Source organism: Antedon mediterranea, chromosome 1, assembly GCF_964355755.1.
Source record: "Antedon mediterranea chromosome 1, ecAntMedi1.1, whole genome shotgun sequence".
Classification (NCBI taxonomy): Eukaryota; Metazoa; Echinodermata; class Crinoidea; order Comatulida; family Antedonidae; genus Antedon; species Antedon mediterranea.
Window position 1 is genome coordinate 32,000,003 of NC_092670.1, and position 18,715 is coordinate 32,018,717.

Here is an 18,715-nt window from a genome sequence, read left to right on the forward strand (position 1 = left end):
GTTATTATTGCTATTTCTACTTCCTAAATATTTTATTTTTTGACATAGTGGATATGCAGAATCACATAATGTTATTTGCGCATGTTAACTCAATACATTTTTTTAAACAGTTAATGTTTGACCATTTTTTTTTAAGAAGTCCCTGTACTATAGTACAGGAAAATTTTCGAAAAGTGGCCACATTTCGACCATTTTATTTTTTGACATAATGGCGTGTGTAGAATCACATAATGTGGTCTGCGCAAGTTACCTCAATACATTTTTTAAACGGTCAATATTTGGCCATTCTTTGAACAGGTGCCTGTACAGTACAGCGAAATTTTCAAAAATGGCCAAATTTCGACCCTTTTATTTCATGACATGCACAGATTCCACATACTGTAATGTTTATTGCATTCAAAAGAGCGGCAATATCGTTTCTATATGTGCCCAATTTTCTGCGAAAATGTAATATAATTCTTGCTCAGACAATTAGTAAATTAAACTAAAATGAAAAGAAATTGGATCAATTAATATGGATTCCAGATATGTTGGCTAACCAGCATAAATTTTACTGAGATTAATGTTGGTCATTGTCACCTGGTTTAATCTCATCACTCTACACTAATCCAGTTCAGTTCCATTGCACATGTTCAGATGTTGTTAACCATATATTCTGGTTATGTATTGTATTGTTAGTTTAATCTAGTCAAACTACACTAATCCAGTTCAGTTCAATTCCACATGTTCAGATGTTGTTAACCATATATTCTGGTTATGTATTGTATTGTTAGTTTAATCTAGTCAATCTACACTAATCCAGTTCAGATGTTAATCATACTCATAAAACATTCCAATCTTTTCTTTTCAGAGTGATTTTCTTTGATAACACAGTAGCATTAAACATCACTAATGAAAACAGTAAACTGTATTACATCATAACACATTTATACTGGCTGTGTGTAGTGTGTGTACGCATATATTAAGGACACTTAAACTTCTATTTTTCCCTTTTTTTTAAAGGAGTTATACTTTTGCTTCGGTCATACAGCTTAACTTTTAAGTATAGCTTAATCAAATCTCAAATGCTGAATTCATATTTACATTGATAAATTCAAGATTGTATATCTTTATTTTAATTTCTTTAAATGCTTTATAAAATTAAACAACTGAAATGCACTTGAGAATTAAATGTTGGGTGCAAACAAACTATCAATCAGCTTTAATTGTGGTTTTGATTATTTTACAGTAGAATCCCTATTAAAGGGCACCTCCTATTAAAGGAACACATGAAATGAATCAAGAGGAATATACATTAACATTAAGACCATTGTTAGGGACCAATGGCCATATTCACACTTTAGCTAAAAAACCTTAAAATTTTAAAAATCTTATTTAATACAATTTAAGGGAAATACTTATTATTTAAGGTAAATATGGCCACAGCTTCCCATGAAAAAAACCAATGAGCAATATATTAGGGGCAAAATATGTGGGGTAAAAGGTGTCCCCTTAATAGGGGTTCAACTATATTAGTGTTAGCACTTGTATCCAGTTACAGTATATCCTGGATGGGAAGGCAAAATGGTTGGTCAACGCTAAGACAAACAAGTCCAATAAACTAGATTATTTACATCATATACAGAAAGATTCACTGTTTAGCTTCAAACACAAAGCACAGTACACAATATTGTATCCTTCAGGAGGATACAATAAATTGAAACCCAGCGCTAATTGTTTACTTAAACTAAAGAACTGTCAGTTTAGTTAATATCAAATATTAACTACATTAAAATGATTAATCTTTTTCAACCAATAAGAAACTAGTTTGGCCCTGGTACCCAAGATTCCATTAATTTAAATTACAAACAATATCTCATATAAATAAAAGTGAAAGGGCACTTTAAATCAGCACACAAACATTGACAATTACTGAGATACTTTACATTGCTTAATTACATAATATAGTACAACATCTGATTAGTTAACAACGTATCACTAGCCATTCAGTAAAGTTCTATTGAAGGGAAAAGTGAAATTTAACAGAATAAATGATGTTCAATAAATGTAGTTTTTTGGTTACAAACATATTTGAATATTCTAGGGATTGCTGACTGATCCGGACTTGAAAATCAACCTAAAGAGTGTGCTGTCCCTAACTGAGTGTTGCCTTTTTACATGGCTTAGATTCCAGGCCTTTCACACTGATTAAATATGGAAGTACCAGATTAAATGAATATAAGTTTACTTTAAACAGTACGTGTGTAATAAACTAAATAATTAATGCCTTTTACATTATAGAAAATATTTCATTTACTGAAAGGCTCCAACTCACTGAAATATTCTCCCCATTCAACTTCATTAGTTGACAATAAATAAAATATTAAACATTCTAAAATACAGTGTTGAAATTAATTTAACTATCCTAAATTATAAATTTTTTTTACAAAATGAAATTAATTGACAATATAAAACAATTGGAAACACAGGGTTCATACATTAAATAGGGACCTTGGGCTGCTCTTGACCTAACCTGCTCAGTAATTATTATAAAACAAACATCTTGGTCTTTCTTTCTCTTGGAGTAGCTTTACAACTTACATAAGCCATGCCAGGCGTACGCTGCAAGTGTAAACACACCCTTAGTTAATTTGGGATAGTTAGTAATACACAGATATTTTGAAGGCTCTCGGTTTTCAATTGATTTATCGATCTAGTTTATTTAAGAAAATAAGTCATACATAATGGGGGAAAAAGACAAAAACCATCTATAATTTTATGTCTATACAGTATTATGAAAGTAATAGAGTATATGATGATAATTTTATAGTGATATGAAATTAACGCAAGATGCCTGGCAGTATGAGCAACAAATACATTCACACACAAACTTAGGCAACAATAAAACCTCAACATTATTCTTATTACACCTGAAGACAAATAAAAAACCTCTGCAGCTTACAGTCGAAAATCGTATTTTACATCGATACCACCAACAAAAATATTCTGTACAAGAAATCTGTATAATTTTCCTTTGCGCTTTGTACATAATTCCAAGTGTTCACGCGAAATTTACAATGTGAACTCGTCTGCAACCCTTTAAACAAGAATAAGCTGACTAGATCATTTAGTTGCTCACTTGATACTTTCTGAAGTTGTTTTCATTTTCGTTTCATCTGTAAAGCATTTGATATATATTGTTTCTGGTTATGTACTGTTGTTACCTCAGCCATCTCCAGCAGCATTCTAATAATCTATAAAAACATAAAGGTTTTTATTTTAAATATAGAGTGTAAAATGCATCTAAAAAAAAAAAAAAAAACCTGCATTCAAAGGGGAAGATAAACATCTATTCCTATTAAGGGGACACAAGTTCTGTTAAAAGAATGAGGGAAAATATATGTTTTAACACTATGGTCGACTGCTATTTAGGTGACACCCTTAATAGAGGTTACTGTAGTACTCAAACAAACTAAACAAGGATATTAAAAATAAACAGTGATAACGCAATGTTATTTTACACATTAAGGGAACATGCCTTCTAAGGAGATATTTTTCTGTGAATTTAGCAAGCGACAATATTGTTTTAACTACTATCAATACCTAATTAAGAAAACACATTGTTAATAATGATTCTACTGTGAGATAGTAATGTTTATGTAAAAATAATTAGCTCTGACTGGAGTACATACATGTAGAAAAAAGGGTCTGGAAAGGGTTTGGAATTCAGTAGAAAGATGCTTCCTTTCCAAATGTATTTAGGTATTTTATTTGGGTGTATTTAGAGGGATAATACATTATCACTGGAATGGAGCTTATAACTGGAGACAACAGCTAGGTTAAAAAGTACATATAAGGTCTTGCATAAAGGAAGGGGAATAGTTGTGGAAATGCTTGAAATAAATGGAAAGCCAGTGAAGTTGGAAAAGGTTGGAAAGTTAAATAATTAACTGTAAGTCAACTTTAGTCTGATTCCTGGATGGATTAATGACACCACCAGTTGATGCTGAAAACTTATTTGGATTAAAATAGTGGCACTTAAAATGTTTCTAAAGCCTTGTCTACACTATTAAACTTTATGTGACAAAAATGTGATCATATATGGACATGATGATGTCATATCACTAGAATTTTTTAGTATATCACTACCATATTTGGGCACATAACATCTTTTTTTGTCAAACTAGTTTGATAGTGTAGATATAGCTTAAGACAAACCTTCAATAAATCATTCAATAGATGTAATATTTTATGCATCATCTGCTTTATGACAGTAAAGTTCTTTTAATGATTTCAATTCCTCTATCAATGTTTTATTTTGGTTTTCAAGAACAGCAACACGACTTTCCAGACATTTAATATACTCTTTCTTTTTCCGCCTACACTCCCTTGCTGCCTCTCTGCAAGATAGAAATACAAAGAGTTACATTTTACAACAAAATAATTAAGGAAAACAAACATACACAATTTTTTAATGAAATCTCCTTTAATATTGTTGAAATGTGAAGGTTTTCCAACAATAATGTGTCAGTGTGTTTCTAACAAGTCACCACATATACAATAGTGTTCCTGTATAGGGATACAGAAAAGTGTTCTCTGAATCCAACAATTTATGTAACATTACAGCTGTGCAGATTATAGGAAAGGCAACTCAAGAAACTAACAACAACGTATCAACCTGAAACTGTAATGACCTAATGCTAACACCACAAAGCAGATAAGCTGAGTAGCTAGGTAGGTACAGTCGAACCCCTATTAAGGGGACACCTTCATGACCCAACAAAGTGTCCCTTTAATAGGGGTAACCAGTGAATAGATGTTGGCCATTATATTATAAAATATATTGCCCTTGTTCATTTTATGGAGAAAAGTCCCCTTAATAGTGGTGTCCCCTGAATAAAGATGCCTCAAAGGAGGGAGTCTACTGTATAAATCATAATTGTGAAGCTAGCTCTACAATTTAAACACATTGAGGGACCATGCCAAATTTATTCTACTGTACGTTACTGCAGTAACAATACATGCACGTTACTGCATAGATTACCAAACTAAGCAAATTACTGCAGTCTCTGCAGTAGAATAATTTTGATGAGGTCCTGGCACTTTCTGTACCTGTTATTGAGAAGCCTTTGTTGTCTCTTCCTAGAAGCAGCCTCAATAATATGCTGGGGGGTTGGTAGGGACCCCTGGCCAGCCACACATGTTACTACTCCCGCAGGCAGGCTAGAAGCAGTGGCTGGCCGTATTTGGTAAGCTTGCACATCCCCTAGAAACGAACACAGAAAAGAGTTTCAATTATTCAAAGCGAAAATGATCTTAGTTTCATGTACCTGTTTTTGAAAAGCCTCAGCTCTCGTTTCCTGCCGGCCTCCTCCACCAGAGTCTGCTGAGAGTTATTTAGGCCGCCTTGGGTTGCCATTACAACACTTTGGGGTAAGCTGGTTGCAGGTCTGATCTGGTAGGTTTGGACGTCTCCTAATTGAATAGGGGTGAAATTGATATCTGTTAAATCTGGAACAGACTAATGACATCTCTACAATGAAAGTAGATCAATGATCTTTGATGAAAGAGTATTAATTAAAAGGTCTGTCTACACTATCAAACTTTATGTGACATTAAAAATGTGATGTACTCATATACATGGACATGATGATGTCATATCACTTCCATATTTGAGCATATCACACTTTATTTGTCAAAATAGTTTGATAGTGTAGACAGAGCTTAAGATGAGCACCTCTTCTTCAATACCCTAGATTATTAAGTAAGCAAATTTGCCCAACAAAATAAAAGAACCATCATTAATATTAAAACATTTTACACTTAACTACACTTGAACTAAACTTTTTATCATAACTATGTTTTTATATGAATCGAAATAGAGGATATTTACTATTAAACCGGTTAAACTTTTAAGGTCATATTTACCATAATAGTAGATCAATCGTACTAGTACTACTCAAGGCAACACAAGCAATGCATAATTTAAGGATCAAAATTAATTTAGTATAAAAATGTGGAAACAGTGTGTGCTTGCGTATTTTAATGATTTAATATTGTATTTAAAAATACAATATTATTTCCGCTGTTACCTAACTACAACTATCAAAAGCTAAGCTGTTAATTTAACTGTAATGCAACCATAAATACTTAGGCCTAGTTCAGAATTTTGAGGCTTAGCACATGACCCTAGATTATTCAAGATGAACAGGTGACACAGGTCTGATGAAGGAATATCACATCTACCTACTATACAACATTCAAGTGTAATAAAGGTTAGGACATCTGCATATCAAGCAGAAGGCCCGTTTCAATCTAGGTTGGGGAGACATTTTCTCATCTTCATCGTATCATTTATCGTATCAAATTTATTAATTTTCAGTATATATTACCGGATGGTTTAGAATGTCTTCTAATGCATGTAAATGTTTATATATAAAGTGTATTTTCGGAAATCGCGCTTTGTGAATTAATATACTGAAAGAAGAAGGCGTATTAATTTGATCTCTGGTAAGCGTGCGTACAATTGAGGGACTAGTGCTGTTTCACTGTACCACACACTGGGGTATTAAAAAGTCACCTAATTTTAACATTGTCATGAAATCCCCCAGTGGTATATAGTAATAGTTAGGACATCTGCATATCACACAGAAGGTTTCTACCTCAAATCTTGGTTGGGCAACTTTTTCTCATTCTCACAGATTTCCTCATCATAATTTCAAATGAATTAATACTCATTACTTACTAGGCAGTTTTTTTCCCTAATGTCTGTAAATGTTTATAATGCATTATATAATTGTTGATTAAAGCTCTGTCTACACTATCAAAATATAGTTTGACAAAAAAAATGTGATGTGCCCGAATATGGTAGTGATATGCTTAAATATGGTAGTGTTATGGCATCATCATGTCCATATATGGGCACATCACATTTTTTTGTCACATAAAGTTTAGTGTAGACAGAGCTTTAGTTTATTATGTTATTGATATTTGACTGACATTCAAATCCAGATCAATGACCTCATTTTGAGTTATAGTGAAGCACAGTAACACAGATTTCCCACAGACTGTCAATAGCAACACTGACAAATAGAATGTGATAATTAATTGTGTCTGTAGAAATAGGCCAAACGTAATCATTCCTTAAAGCTCAGGTACAGGCATGAATTTTAAATATAATATTTGGTTAATTGTACATAAATCAAATATGTGTAACAGAAATCATGACGAAAAAACATGAATTTCCCTTAATATGGTCAAATACAAAATTTGGCAAAATTCTTCCATAAAAACCAAGAAGACCTTTTTTCAGTAGTTAGGTAGTTAACCTAATGTAATAACATGTCTGGTGACTCCCTAGAAGGTGAAAAAAGATGGTGGATATACGGTGGATAATTTTTGCTATAGCATGAAAATAAAAATCTGAAGTTGAATAAAAATACCAGAAATGTAATATTCAAATTATATTACCTATATTTAGTCATCTGATAACATTTTTTACCACACTGTTTATTTTTCATAGCCTTTTAAAATGTCTCTCTATTTACAAAATTTGTGTACAAAGAATAGAGATTTTACTGTGTAATTTGAACTATCCCCCCACTGATAAGAAAGTGCTGATTTTCAACAAGCTTGTGTAACACAAATAAAATCCCAAAAATTATGAAACATAGGGAAAACTATAGATCGATAATTATTGGAATGTATGATCAATAGAAATTTTTTGCCCGCACCTGGATAATAGGCAATTTAACTGCAAAGTAGACAAACAAAATACCTGTAGCTGTAGGTACAAAAAACTGTTGTCCATCTTGAGTTTGTATGGACTGTACTATTGTTCCAGCGGGGGTGCCATTTGCATTTGTCATAGTTAATGTCTGTAAGCCCTGCATGTTGTCCGGATGGTTGGCTATCTGTATAGTCGTGACACCAGACCCTACAAAAGAGAACATGTCAAAAATATTTATTTAAATTTTCCATACAGAGCGTCATTGTAACCAATTTATACATTTTAAAAATTTAAGGTACAGAAATAAAATTATGGAACAGAAAGTTCTACTGATATTTTCACTAATTCAAAAAATGTTTGAGTTTATTAATCGGCAAATAAACGGCACAAAACAAGAATATCAATACAGAAAGAAATTAGAAGTGTTCATTCTGGAACTATGGGTAACCATTTATTCTCTCTTTGATATTTTTGAAGAAAGACCAATAAAATTGTCATAATTAATATTTACTATTCCTAGTCATTTGATTGGACGTTTTTAAATATTATTTTCATTAAAGGTAGCATAATGTTTATTCTATAGTTCTAAAATGAAAACTTTTCCAATTTATGTTGTTTTATGCAAGAAAAAAATATGTTTATTTATCGTTTTCACACAAAAAAATGTGATGTGCCTATATATGGACCGATGATGTCATACTATTACCATATTTGGGTATATCACATTTTTTTGTCAAACTAGTTTGATAGTGTAGACAGAGCTTAATTGGGCTTATAAGTGGCATTTCATTTACCAGCTGTGAAGTTTTGTAGTGAAGCTGCTGTTAGTGTGGTTCCCTCCGTGTCTTCAGGTTCCTCTTCTATCTTTGCAACACCTGGTGCGTCTGATGACAAATCGTTCAGAATTTTCCTGCAAACACATTTCATAATAAGTAATAAATAATTATATTTCGTGAAAGCTAAAAGGTTGTTTTTTCAGTTCATACAATTATTTGTACCATCACATGTGATAAACATGCATTATTATACATACCTTAAAGTTAGTTACTTTTGCTAGCAACACATAATTACCATAAACCCATGAGTGTAACCTGCACACAGACTGTATCCAACAAGTAGAGTGTAGTCAAGTGGTAGAAATCATGTACTAAATTGTCTTTATTTATGGAATAACAATAGGGAGAGGTTCCATGATTCAAACAAAGGATTGGGCTTTTGTACGGGTGTGGGGCTAGCTGTGTAGACAAGAGGTGGGTGTATTCACAAAACTGATTTCTAGGTGCCCACCCTTCAAGGGTATGTTGGTACCAGTGAAGGAAATAATTTTGTTTTAAAACTGTTTTCAATAACTTTAAATCAATTCATTACTTTAGCTTAAAAATATTCTACCTGTATGAGGGTCTACGAGACAAAATCTCTTGTCGTTTTCGCCTTTCTACCTCTGATTGTATTGCGGGTAGACCACTTTCTTCATCAACTTGTGTAACCTATTAAGAATTAAGAAAAATATTATAATTTAAACATGTTTAATTCTGTATTATTATGAATAGCTAATGAATAGGACCGGTGATAGATATGCTTGTATTCAAATGATTAAGCAATCAAATGACCTGAATCCAACCAAATACTGTTATTTTAATTTTTGCATCTGATCGAAACTGGACTAGACAGTATACTTCCAATGCAAAATATTTTAGATTTTATTTTCAATTGCTCTACATAACATTTTGGTTGCCCAATTGTATAAAATTGTGTCTACTGTAGCTAGGAATTATGGTAACATTTTGAGTTGCAGTAAAAAAATGTATCAATATTAATGAAATTCTAGAAATAAAACCAGAAGAATCAATTAACTTAACTCATTGAAAACAATACAATAAAGTAGTTACGTCAATTGGATTACAAGATAATGCTTCCTTATAAAAATTAAGTTCATTAACAAGCTACTAATTAATTAACTTTGATTTGGCATTAAGTTTAAATAGTACTTAAATATTTGTAATGACAATGAATGTTGAGAGTTGTGGCAAAACTAGGCCTATAAAAATAACTTGTTCAGGAAATGACTGGATGCAATAGGTTGTGACTCATATGGTACACTAACTCTAGAGTTGAACATTGTCACTTTTCAGTTTTAATCATCCTAAGGTTTATACGTAAATTTATAGATTTAGATTTTGCAAAATTTTTTATAATAAAATGCTATAAAAAGATAATTAAATAACTGGACTTGTTTAAGCATAATGTGAACATTACCATAAAGTTATTTTCAATACTACAAGTGACACCCTATTATCCCAAGTTTATACTGCGCATAAATATTTAGATTTTGCAAAACATTCAACATGTGAGTGATTAAGAAGCAAATAAAACACAAACAAACTATTTATTATTTCATTATCTTTGTGATAATAGAGGCCTGACGCCACATGACTCGGACATGGCGTCTAGTATCGCGTCAAGTCGGTGAGGCTGCAGTAGACATGTTTTTATTTGTATTTTAATCACAAATTTTGAATAAATAAAAAATAAAAACAATAATTGATATTCATTTGATGTATTTGACGATAAGCAATTTCCGTGGTTTTAAAATTTGCTAAAGAATTTACAATATTGCGAAAAAAAATCGGCGACCTTTCCCAAATTTTGACCTTAGTGTGAGGTTAGACAACATATATGGGCTAACCCGAATAGTAGCCCAGGGATGTTATGAGGAGTTGACTGTACCAGTACAATTACGTTCATGCTAAACAAAGGTTGCACAATGACTGTACTGTTGTAGATATTGTTTAGTTCAGAAATGTGTGTTGAACTGTACAGTGTTCAAACAATAGTTCATAAATTCAACAGATAATACTTCTGTGTAATACAGAGTTTCCTTCCTGAAAAAATGTAATATTTAAACTATTTTCACACCAAAAAAAAAAAAAAAAAAAAATAAAAAATATTGATTGACAATTTTGAAGTATTTTGACACAGGCCAGGAAAAAACCCATAAGTAATGTAAGAGGTTAATAACTTAGTTGATTGAGTGCTAGTATACTACTGTAACTGTAGGATATTATATTTTCAAAATATTGCAAATATAAATTTAAATAAAATTATAAAATATGAATCTAAAATATTAGTAAATTAAATTAGGTTTTTCCAAATCATGCCGAGAAAAAAAAATGTTAGACAATTTTACAGAAATAGTTTTTTCCACACATCAACAAGCAAGAAAAAACCCATAATAAGTGATATCCAGGTGTTTAGTAAGTCTACAACATGGATACTTTAAATATATTATATTTACCACAAGATTATTTTATCAAGATTTAATAAAATAATATTGAAATATTGAATCTAAAATTTAGTACAATTAAATGAAGCAACTTTACTATGCCCATGTAACACTACATGTAACTGTATGATCGCCAGAGAAGAAGCCAGTTGAAATAGCTAATTATATTGTGCATGCTACAATATAAGGTATAGATATTTTCTATGCGGATGGGTGATCTGCAATATAGTATAAATGCTTTGATGTTACTATGGATCTCATTATTATATAAATTGTTTATAGTTCATTGATGTCACCTTTTATTATAGGTATATCATTATTCTGTAATTGCCTTTTTATGCTGAATTTTTTGTTGAAATACAAAATAAATAGAAAGATTTGTTTTCTTCAAACATTTGTTTTATTCCAGTGGGTGCATTCCCCATTCATAGACAAAGGAATACACATTACAATTTACAAATTCATATAATAAACTAAAATGTACCACTTAGGTGAAAGTAATAAATTATTGCATTTAGTAAATTAAAAAAATAAAAATAATATTGATAGTTAATTTATACAATAATCATATATTCCTACAATTTTTGATTCCATAAATAATTCATATTTTTAGATAGATTCGGTGAAACCAGAACAAACACGTAATTGATTTTTGTGAAGCTGTAATTAGAGAATCTGTAAAATTTATTGAAGTTTTAAAAGATCATAGTGTCTAGACATTAAATAACAGTACACATACTGGATTTAATAATAGTTTAATTTGTTTTCATATGAATGTGTTTTTTTTTATTATTAATATAATAAAGAATTATACAAGAAGTGAAGGCAGTGGCAGAACACCATGGGAAAGAAGGTGGAAGAGAAGAGAATGTCATGAGAAAGAAGAAGAGAATGAGAATCAGAAGAGAGAATGCCGTAGGAGAGAAGGTGGAATAGAATTATAGTAATGTCATGAGCAAGAAATGAATGATGGAAGAAGAAAACATAATGTCATTGGAAAGAAGGCTAGTTTCACTTTTAGAGAAGAGGATGTGTGGTGGGAGAGAAGAGGAGGTGTGGCAGAGAAAAGTTTTGTAATAGGTGCGAAATAAATGGTAGAAGAGAATGTAACGTGAGAGAAGTAATGGATAGTGTCAACAGATGTCAGAAGTGAAGGCTGTGGGAGCGAGAAAATATAATTTGAGATAAGAGAAAGCTATGGCAGAAAATGCCATGGGAGGTGTAAGTGAAGGTTATTGCAAGAGAAGAAATATGACGGCAGAGACGAGGCTACTGTAGAAAGCAAAGCAAAGCTTCTTAACACTTTCACTGCCAAAGACGGAAATCTCCGTCTTTCGATGCCCAGCGCCAGTTTTCGTCTTTGGCTTTTTATTGCACAATTTGTTAGATCAGGTATATATGGACCGCATGTAGAAATTTCAACATCCAAATCGATCTGGACCGCAAATATTTTGATACTTTATTAACCCCTAGTGCCATTGACCCAGCTGGCCTACATCACGTCCAATCCGTAAACAACATAATGTGCTTACTGCGGACGAAGCAATTGCAGAAATATTTGCCGACTCTGACTCTGAAAATGAGTATTTATTATCCCCAGATGATGAAGGTATATTTGTACCTAAATCTGGTTTATAAAATGTAATAAATAATTGGAGATAATTTAGCTAGTCTGGCCTAGGCTAGTTTGTAGAATAGGTTGAGAATCGTGACACTGACAGACGGTGCAGCCAGGTTAAAAACCTCATTATCTCTGCTTTGTTCTCCGATTGAGCCTAAAGTGCTAAAAGTGAGCCAAGTTCTTTGTACAATTATGTGGTATTACAGTTTTATTTCAATAAAGTGTTTGGTACCATTGGAAAGTTTATTTCTATCTCATTGAGTGTATATTGCATGTTATTCTGATTACAAACACCTTTGCTATGAGCTTTGAAAAACAGGTATCTAAAATGGCTGGCGGTGAGGGGTACTTCCTTTATTGAATGCCTGGCGGTGAAAGTGTTAAGAGAGAAGTGAAGGCTAGTATGATTGTGTGAGGTAATTCACAAATTGGAAAATGTGCTTGACATGTTAAGTTTGTTTAGATGGTCTGTATGGTAGGTGAAAAGTACATTATAGAAATTCCTAGAGTATTGAATCTAAAAAATCAAACTACTAATAATCTACTAATGCTATAATATTCAATAAATGTTAATGCCGCAGTCAAATAATGTCAACACAGTTCTTTAGTTACCTGTACTTGAACTGTTGGAAGTGGAGTTGCTTGGATTACAGAGGGCTGGTTACCCTGCTGTTGCTGTTGTACAGATTGAACCTGAACGGGAGCATTATGCATAGCCGACATTACCACGGACACTGGTACAGGTTGGCTCACGGTCGTTATACCCTAATTATATAAGAGATCAATTGAAATTAATCATTGAATATAATGACATAAATGATAACTGTAGCAAATCATAGTTTGAGAATGTTCTTAACTTTACTATCCTTGTTTAAAATAAATAAGGGGTTCTCTATGATACAGAATAAATCATAATATATTATTCATAATCTCCCACACAAGAGCTACTGTATAGTACTAAAACATATTGCAGAAGTTATCAACATGTTTGAATATACAGACTAAATAAAAATGACAATGTTCTACTGTAATTTATTCTACTAGTCTACAGTACTGCTTAAAATATTAACAATTCTAAAACTTAAAACCGAGACCTTGTTTATTAAAATAATATCGAGACAATTATTTCTGAATCCAAAAGGAAAGAGTTATAACAACAAATAAATTTTGGGATTTTAAATTATATTTAGGGGAAAAACCCTTTTCAGAATAAATCAAATATGTTAGAAAATAATTATCAAGATATAATTTTCCTCTAGTCTCAATGAATTGATGTTTGTGCATTACACACTTATACTTTGGGTATCAATTTCATAACTCGCTGGTTTTTAAAACAGATTTGAGAAATTATAAATGGATATGAATGGTTTGTTTACAAACCTGTAATGTAGCAGTGGCATCCGTTTCTTGGGACCTTGGAACCGTTTCTGCTTCGGATTTTGCTTCCATATTTACAATTAAGATTTTGAGAATAAGCTACAGTGCGTGCCTGTTTAAAAAATACCAAGCAGAAAAAAAAAACTTAATTTTCCAATTTTTTAATTATGTTAGGTTGGATTTGATCTGTTTTTAAAATGGATTTGTATTTTGTTATGTTTAATGAGGGTGGCCTATTCAGATATACTGGGAAAGCACTTTTACTTTACAGGTGGACTTTCGTCTACCCCAAGGGTCCCTTTGTGTTAAGCTGTCACTGGCATCAAAGGCACTTCATCTGTATAGAGACAGTGGCTGAGATGGATAATAAAAAAAACGGGTAACTCGCTACCTGACGAAAGATGGACTGGGTTTTTAAAATAATCGCACACGAGCCAGATGTATGAAATCCGAGTAGACCTATAGAAGTACTGTACTATTCGACTTATGGTTGAGGAGATCCCTGAATCTGTGCTGATTTTTATAATGATTTGCATTGATTTTTAAATTTTCTACCCCACAGAATGATGTAATTTATGCTAAGATAACAGTGAGAATAGTTATGTTAACCAAACACTGGGTATTTTCCCATAGTACTGTACAATCAAGCAAACTTAACTGAAATTTCTCAATTATGACCCCACCTTAAAAATAATCATTTTTCAGCGTAAAGTAATACAAAATATCCCGGCCGAGTAGGTCAAATCGTACCTATCCTGAAAATCTCAAAAACTGATTTTTATGTAAATAGGATCAGTGATTAACGGCAAAATAAAACAAAAATTGAGATTTATGAAAAAGCGCTTAAGCGATTAAATGAGCATGGAGTGGGAGGCTAAGGTAGGGTAAAAAAGCATGAGCTTGTATGATGATGTCGTACAGTATGTGACTTGACATTTATGGTTATAGCATGTACACTGTGTTAAGTCTGTCTTAAACGACAGCTACGCTTCATCGCTCAGGAAGCTATTTAATTCAAATTCTTTCCGAGAAGTCAAAATCAATGTACTGTATCCTTCTATGAATTTATTTCTGTGTTCTACAGTTGAATAAATAGTCATTGTTAAATGAAATATTGGTATGCATTTTTTCAATTTCAATTCTATCATTGCATTACCAAGCTACACGCAGTTAAAAACCAATTTTCCACTGGCTACACTAACTAACTGTAACTTTAGTATTGCAAAAAAAAATTGCTATCAAATTAATAAATTACTTCTTCAATTTCAATCATTTTTAAAAACTGTAAAATTACTTGTCCATGAACATTGCACCATTCGATTACATCTGGTACAGCATCTATCATCATAATGATAGCGCACACCCTCTATTAATTTATACAAGATCATTATTCATTGTCTAGAAATCCTTTTTAATACAGACATAAATTTAAATGATCAGAGTGTTATAACTGGCTCTATGTTCATTCACAAAACAGTCAACAAAACACATTAATGTTTTTTCAGATTTATTTTATCTCTGTGGGCCAGGTATAGAATAATGGGATGGTTGTAGAGTACATGGTACACTGGTTAAAACACTGTACTGACTTCTTCATTCAATTGCAATGATAAATATTTCAGAAAGAATAAAAAAACTGCAATGTCACTTATGTTTGATTATATTAACACTATCTTTTTCCTATGTTTGTTTTGAAAATTGGATGCCAAAACCAGCCAATAAAATGTTGAAAAAGCACACAGCAAGCCACTGTGTACATACTGTACTGTAGACTTACTGATGATATGCCAGTTTTTAAAAAAATTTCTATTAATTTTAAATGAACAAATAAATATACTACGACTAGTAGAACACTCTATGAATTCATTCTCTTCCAGTGATGATGCTACAGTAGTGTACATAGGTCCTAAAGCATGGTTCCCACTAGCGACGCAACACAAGGACGTAACGCAATGCAAGTGAATTGACCAATCACAAGCGATGGCTTATTCGCTTGTGATTGCTAACTGTCTATAACTGCGCTTGTCATTGGTTAAAACGCTTGCGTTGCGTTTACGTCCTTGCGTTATGTTCTAGTGGGAACCAAGCTTAACAGTCAAATAAGACTCAAACATACTTTAGAGTATAACAAATCTATATTTTACTAAAATATGTACAATTATTGCTTTACTGATGATCTAATGTACAGTAGTGTTAGTTACACTAAATGTCAAATTCTTATATATTCAATACACAAAAACTGACAATTAATAACAAGCATATTCTGTTGTTTTATTTGGATTTGAGATCTAGTAATCATCACTGTACCGAGGGTATTGGTTTTCTATAGTATATTTCAACTCACATGCCTATAGAGACCAATTAGAAACCAATTTACATATTACAACTTCAGTCCCCAAGGAATCAGTACATACTACTTTCTAACTCAGACAAAAGGTCAAAGGGCACTGCATGACGTTGGTAAAATGATTAGAAACGCTGCTGGTCAAACAATAAAGAAATGGCGCCAGTATGATCAGAAAACATACAACACATTTTAATAAATCTTGACAATTGTTAATTAATTATTACCGGATTTACATTAAAAAACAGAATTTTAATCTTGATAAAATATTTTCCATTTATATACATGCGACTCAAAATATATACATTTTTTGTTTAACAAGATAATTCTGAAATTAATCAATATACTATAGTATAATATTCTTTAAACAAATAATATTAGTATGGATGGCTGCATCATCATTTATGTTACTGATAATTGATATTTACAGAAAGAACACTACAAATGTGGCATACTGTACTGGCAGTAAACAGTTACGCATTCTTTTCAAACAGAGGACCCGAGTTCAATTCATGATTTTTCTTGTGTTTAAGCGATGTAGTACTCTGGTAGGTAACATACAGAAAGATGTACAGTACAAACAAAACAATTAAAATACACTTAAATAATAATAATTACACACAACCTTTGTATAGACTGAAGACTTTTATTTTATCTTTCGACATGATTATCTTTCTCATTACTGTTTCGTTAAATGTTGATTCCGTTGTGCAATTTGCCTACTACTTTACTGTAACTCAGCAACATAAATTTGTCTTTTGGAAGTAAATGTACCCCAATCAATGCACCTGATCCCATGGAGCGTTGAGATGCCTCTATAATTTCTATAAAAACCCCTTGCACACAAAAAGTAAGGTAGTCGCAGTGTGAATGGCCATTAAAGGATTACGAGTAGTTGAGGTAGGCTTTTTGTCCGACTTTGGTAGTCTCAATTTAATAAAAACGTAGGCCTAGGCATAATAGTATTTTAATTATTCTCTTAAATTTATTACGCATGTTTATAAACATTGACAAATATTGCATGAAAATTGTTCAAATTGTGCATTTGTATAGTAAATTTATTTTATCACACCTCTCTGCGATTTCTCTGCGCCTCTCTTCTCACATTTCACATCTGCCTACCTAACATTCATTCTCACGACAAGTGACCGCAACACCCTGACAAAGGTTTTGATTGTTGTTAGGCCCTACCTAGGCCTATTTTATAGCAAAAAAGGATTATGTGGGGTTCTTCTCTCTCTTCTATTTCATACAGTGCAAACAGGGCAGCAGAGTTGGTGGATTTTTTATTAATTTAAAAATAAAAGCGTATTAAAAATAAACATGCCTCGCATAGGCTGGATGCGTAAAAGTTACGCATCTTAGTATAGCCTAGGCTAGTCCGAACCTTGAAAAATAAGGACGGTTTTTGGTTAAGAAGCCCACAGACAGTCCATTCATTCAGCCCAGAGTGTGTGGTGTGCGAGCGGATAGACTATCTGGCTGTGTGAAGAAATCTGCAGTCGTGTGGTCTCCCTGTTTTTTAGGTCAAACTGGAAAAAGCGGAAGGGACACAAATGGCGAATACGCACACTAACTTAACATGAGTACAGGGGTGCAGTATTACTTATAAATAAACAAATCCTTCGGGAATTTACTACTCCAATGTGTACCCATGTGTCATGCTGGGCTCAACGACAACAAGAATCACGAATTTATGTTTTGATGCGCTGATGAACAACTTACCAGTTACGTATTTTCTCGTCACAGCTGTTCAGCGATCGGAGTGGCCACCTTCTTTACTACGTAGCACAACGTCAAAGTACACGAAAATCGTCACAGCTTACAAACAACAACGACCTTATCGCGATCATCTTTCTTGCTAAAATTCTTCCGCCGACGTGGCAGAGTTGATGGAAAGGGCAAAGTTTGCTTGGTTTGCCAACGTCACATGGTACAAATTGAAATGGTGACGTCATTTAAATCAACTACCATTGGTTAATCAATATAAAAAAATATTAACCGGAACTACGTCATATTACCGATAATTTTCAATAGTAAATTATTTCAATTTACACCACCAATAATTGTTGATTATTTCTGATAATTATGAAATTAGATTTATTGTCTTTTAATATCACTTCAATTACTTGGCTAAGTATGCAATATCCAATGCTAAAATCAAGGAATTAGGTACTTTTCAGATCTATTTAGCTAGTGCACAATGTCTAGTGTAGAGAGTAAATCGCCGAGCTACGTAATCCTGAAATACGCCCTCTAAATTATTATATAATAGGAAATAAAATAAGAAAAATATTACTGTAAATTGTAATTAAGAATTGTCTTATAATTTCCAAAAATGTTTAACTTTTTTGCCATTTGGAATAAATTTGTTGCACTTGC

At 32.3% G+C, this 18,715-nt stretch overlaps 1 protein-coding gene across 2 annotated transcripts; it reads right to left on the reverse strand.

Moving 5' to 3' along the window:
- Window positions 1-493: 493 nt before the first annotated feature.
- Window positions 494-18,125, reverse strand: LOC140063676 (cyclic AMP-responsive element-binding protein 1-like). 2 transcript variants are annotated; one of them, XM_072110129.1, is made up of 9 exons: window positions 18,059-18,125; window positions 13,993-14,101; window positions 13,225-13,377; window positions 9,098-9,195; window positions 8,503-8,618; window positions 7,757-7,915; window positions 5,092-5,245; window positions 4,198-4,379; window positions 494-3,233 (listed from the first exon to the last, which is right to left on the reverse strand). In XM_072110129.1, the coding sequence occupies exons 2-8, from the start codon at window positions 14,059-14,061 to the stop codon at window positions 4,229-4,231; spliced, it is 900 nt and encodes a 299-aa protein (XP_071966230.1). In that variant the 5' UTR covers window positions 14,062-14,101; window positions 18,059-18,125; the 3' UTR covers window positions 494-3,233; window positions 4,198-4,228. The 2 variants fall into 2 exon arrangements, with proteins under 2 accessions (XP_071966230.1, XP_071966231.1); XM_072110130.1 differs by lacking the exon at window positions 5,092-5,245 and adding an exon at window positions 5,310-5,454.
- Between the last annotated feature and the right edge of the window lie 590 nt (window positions 18,126-18,715).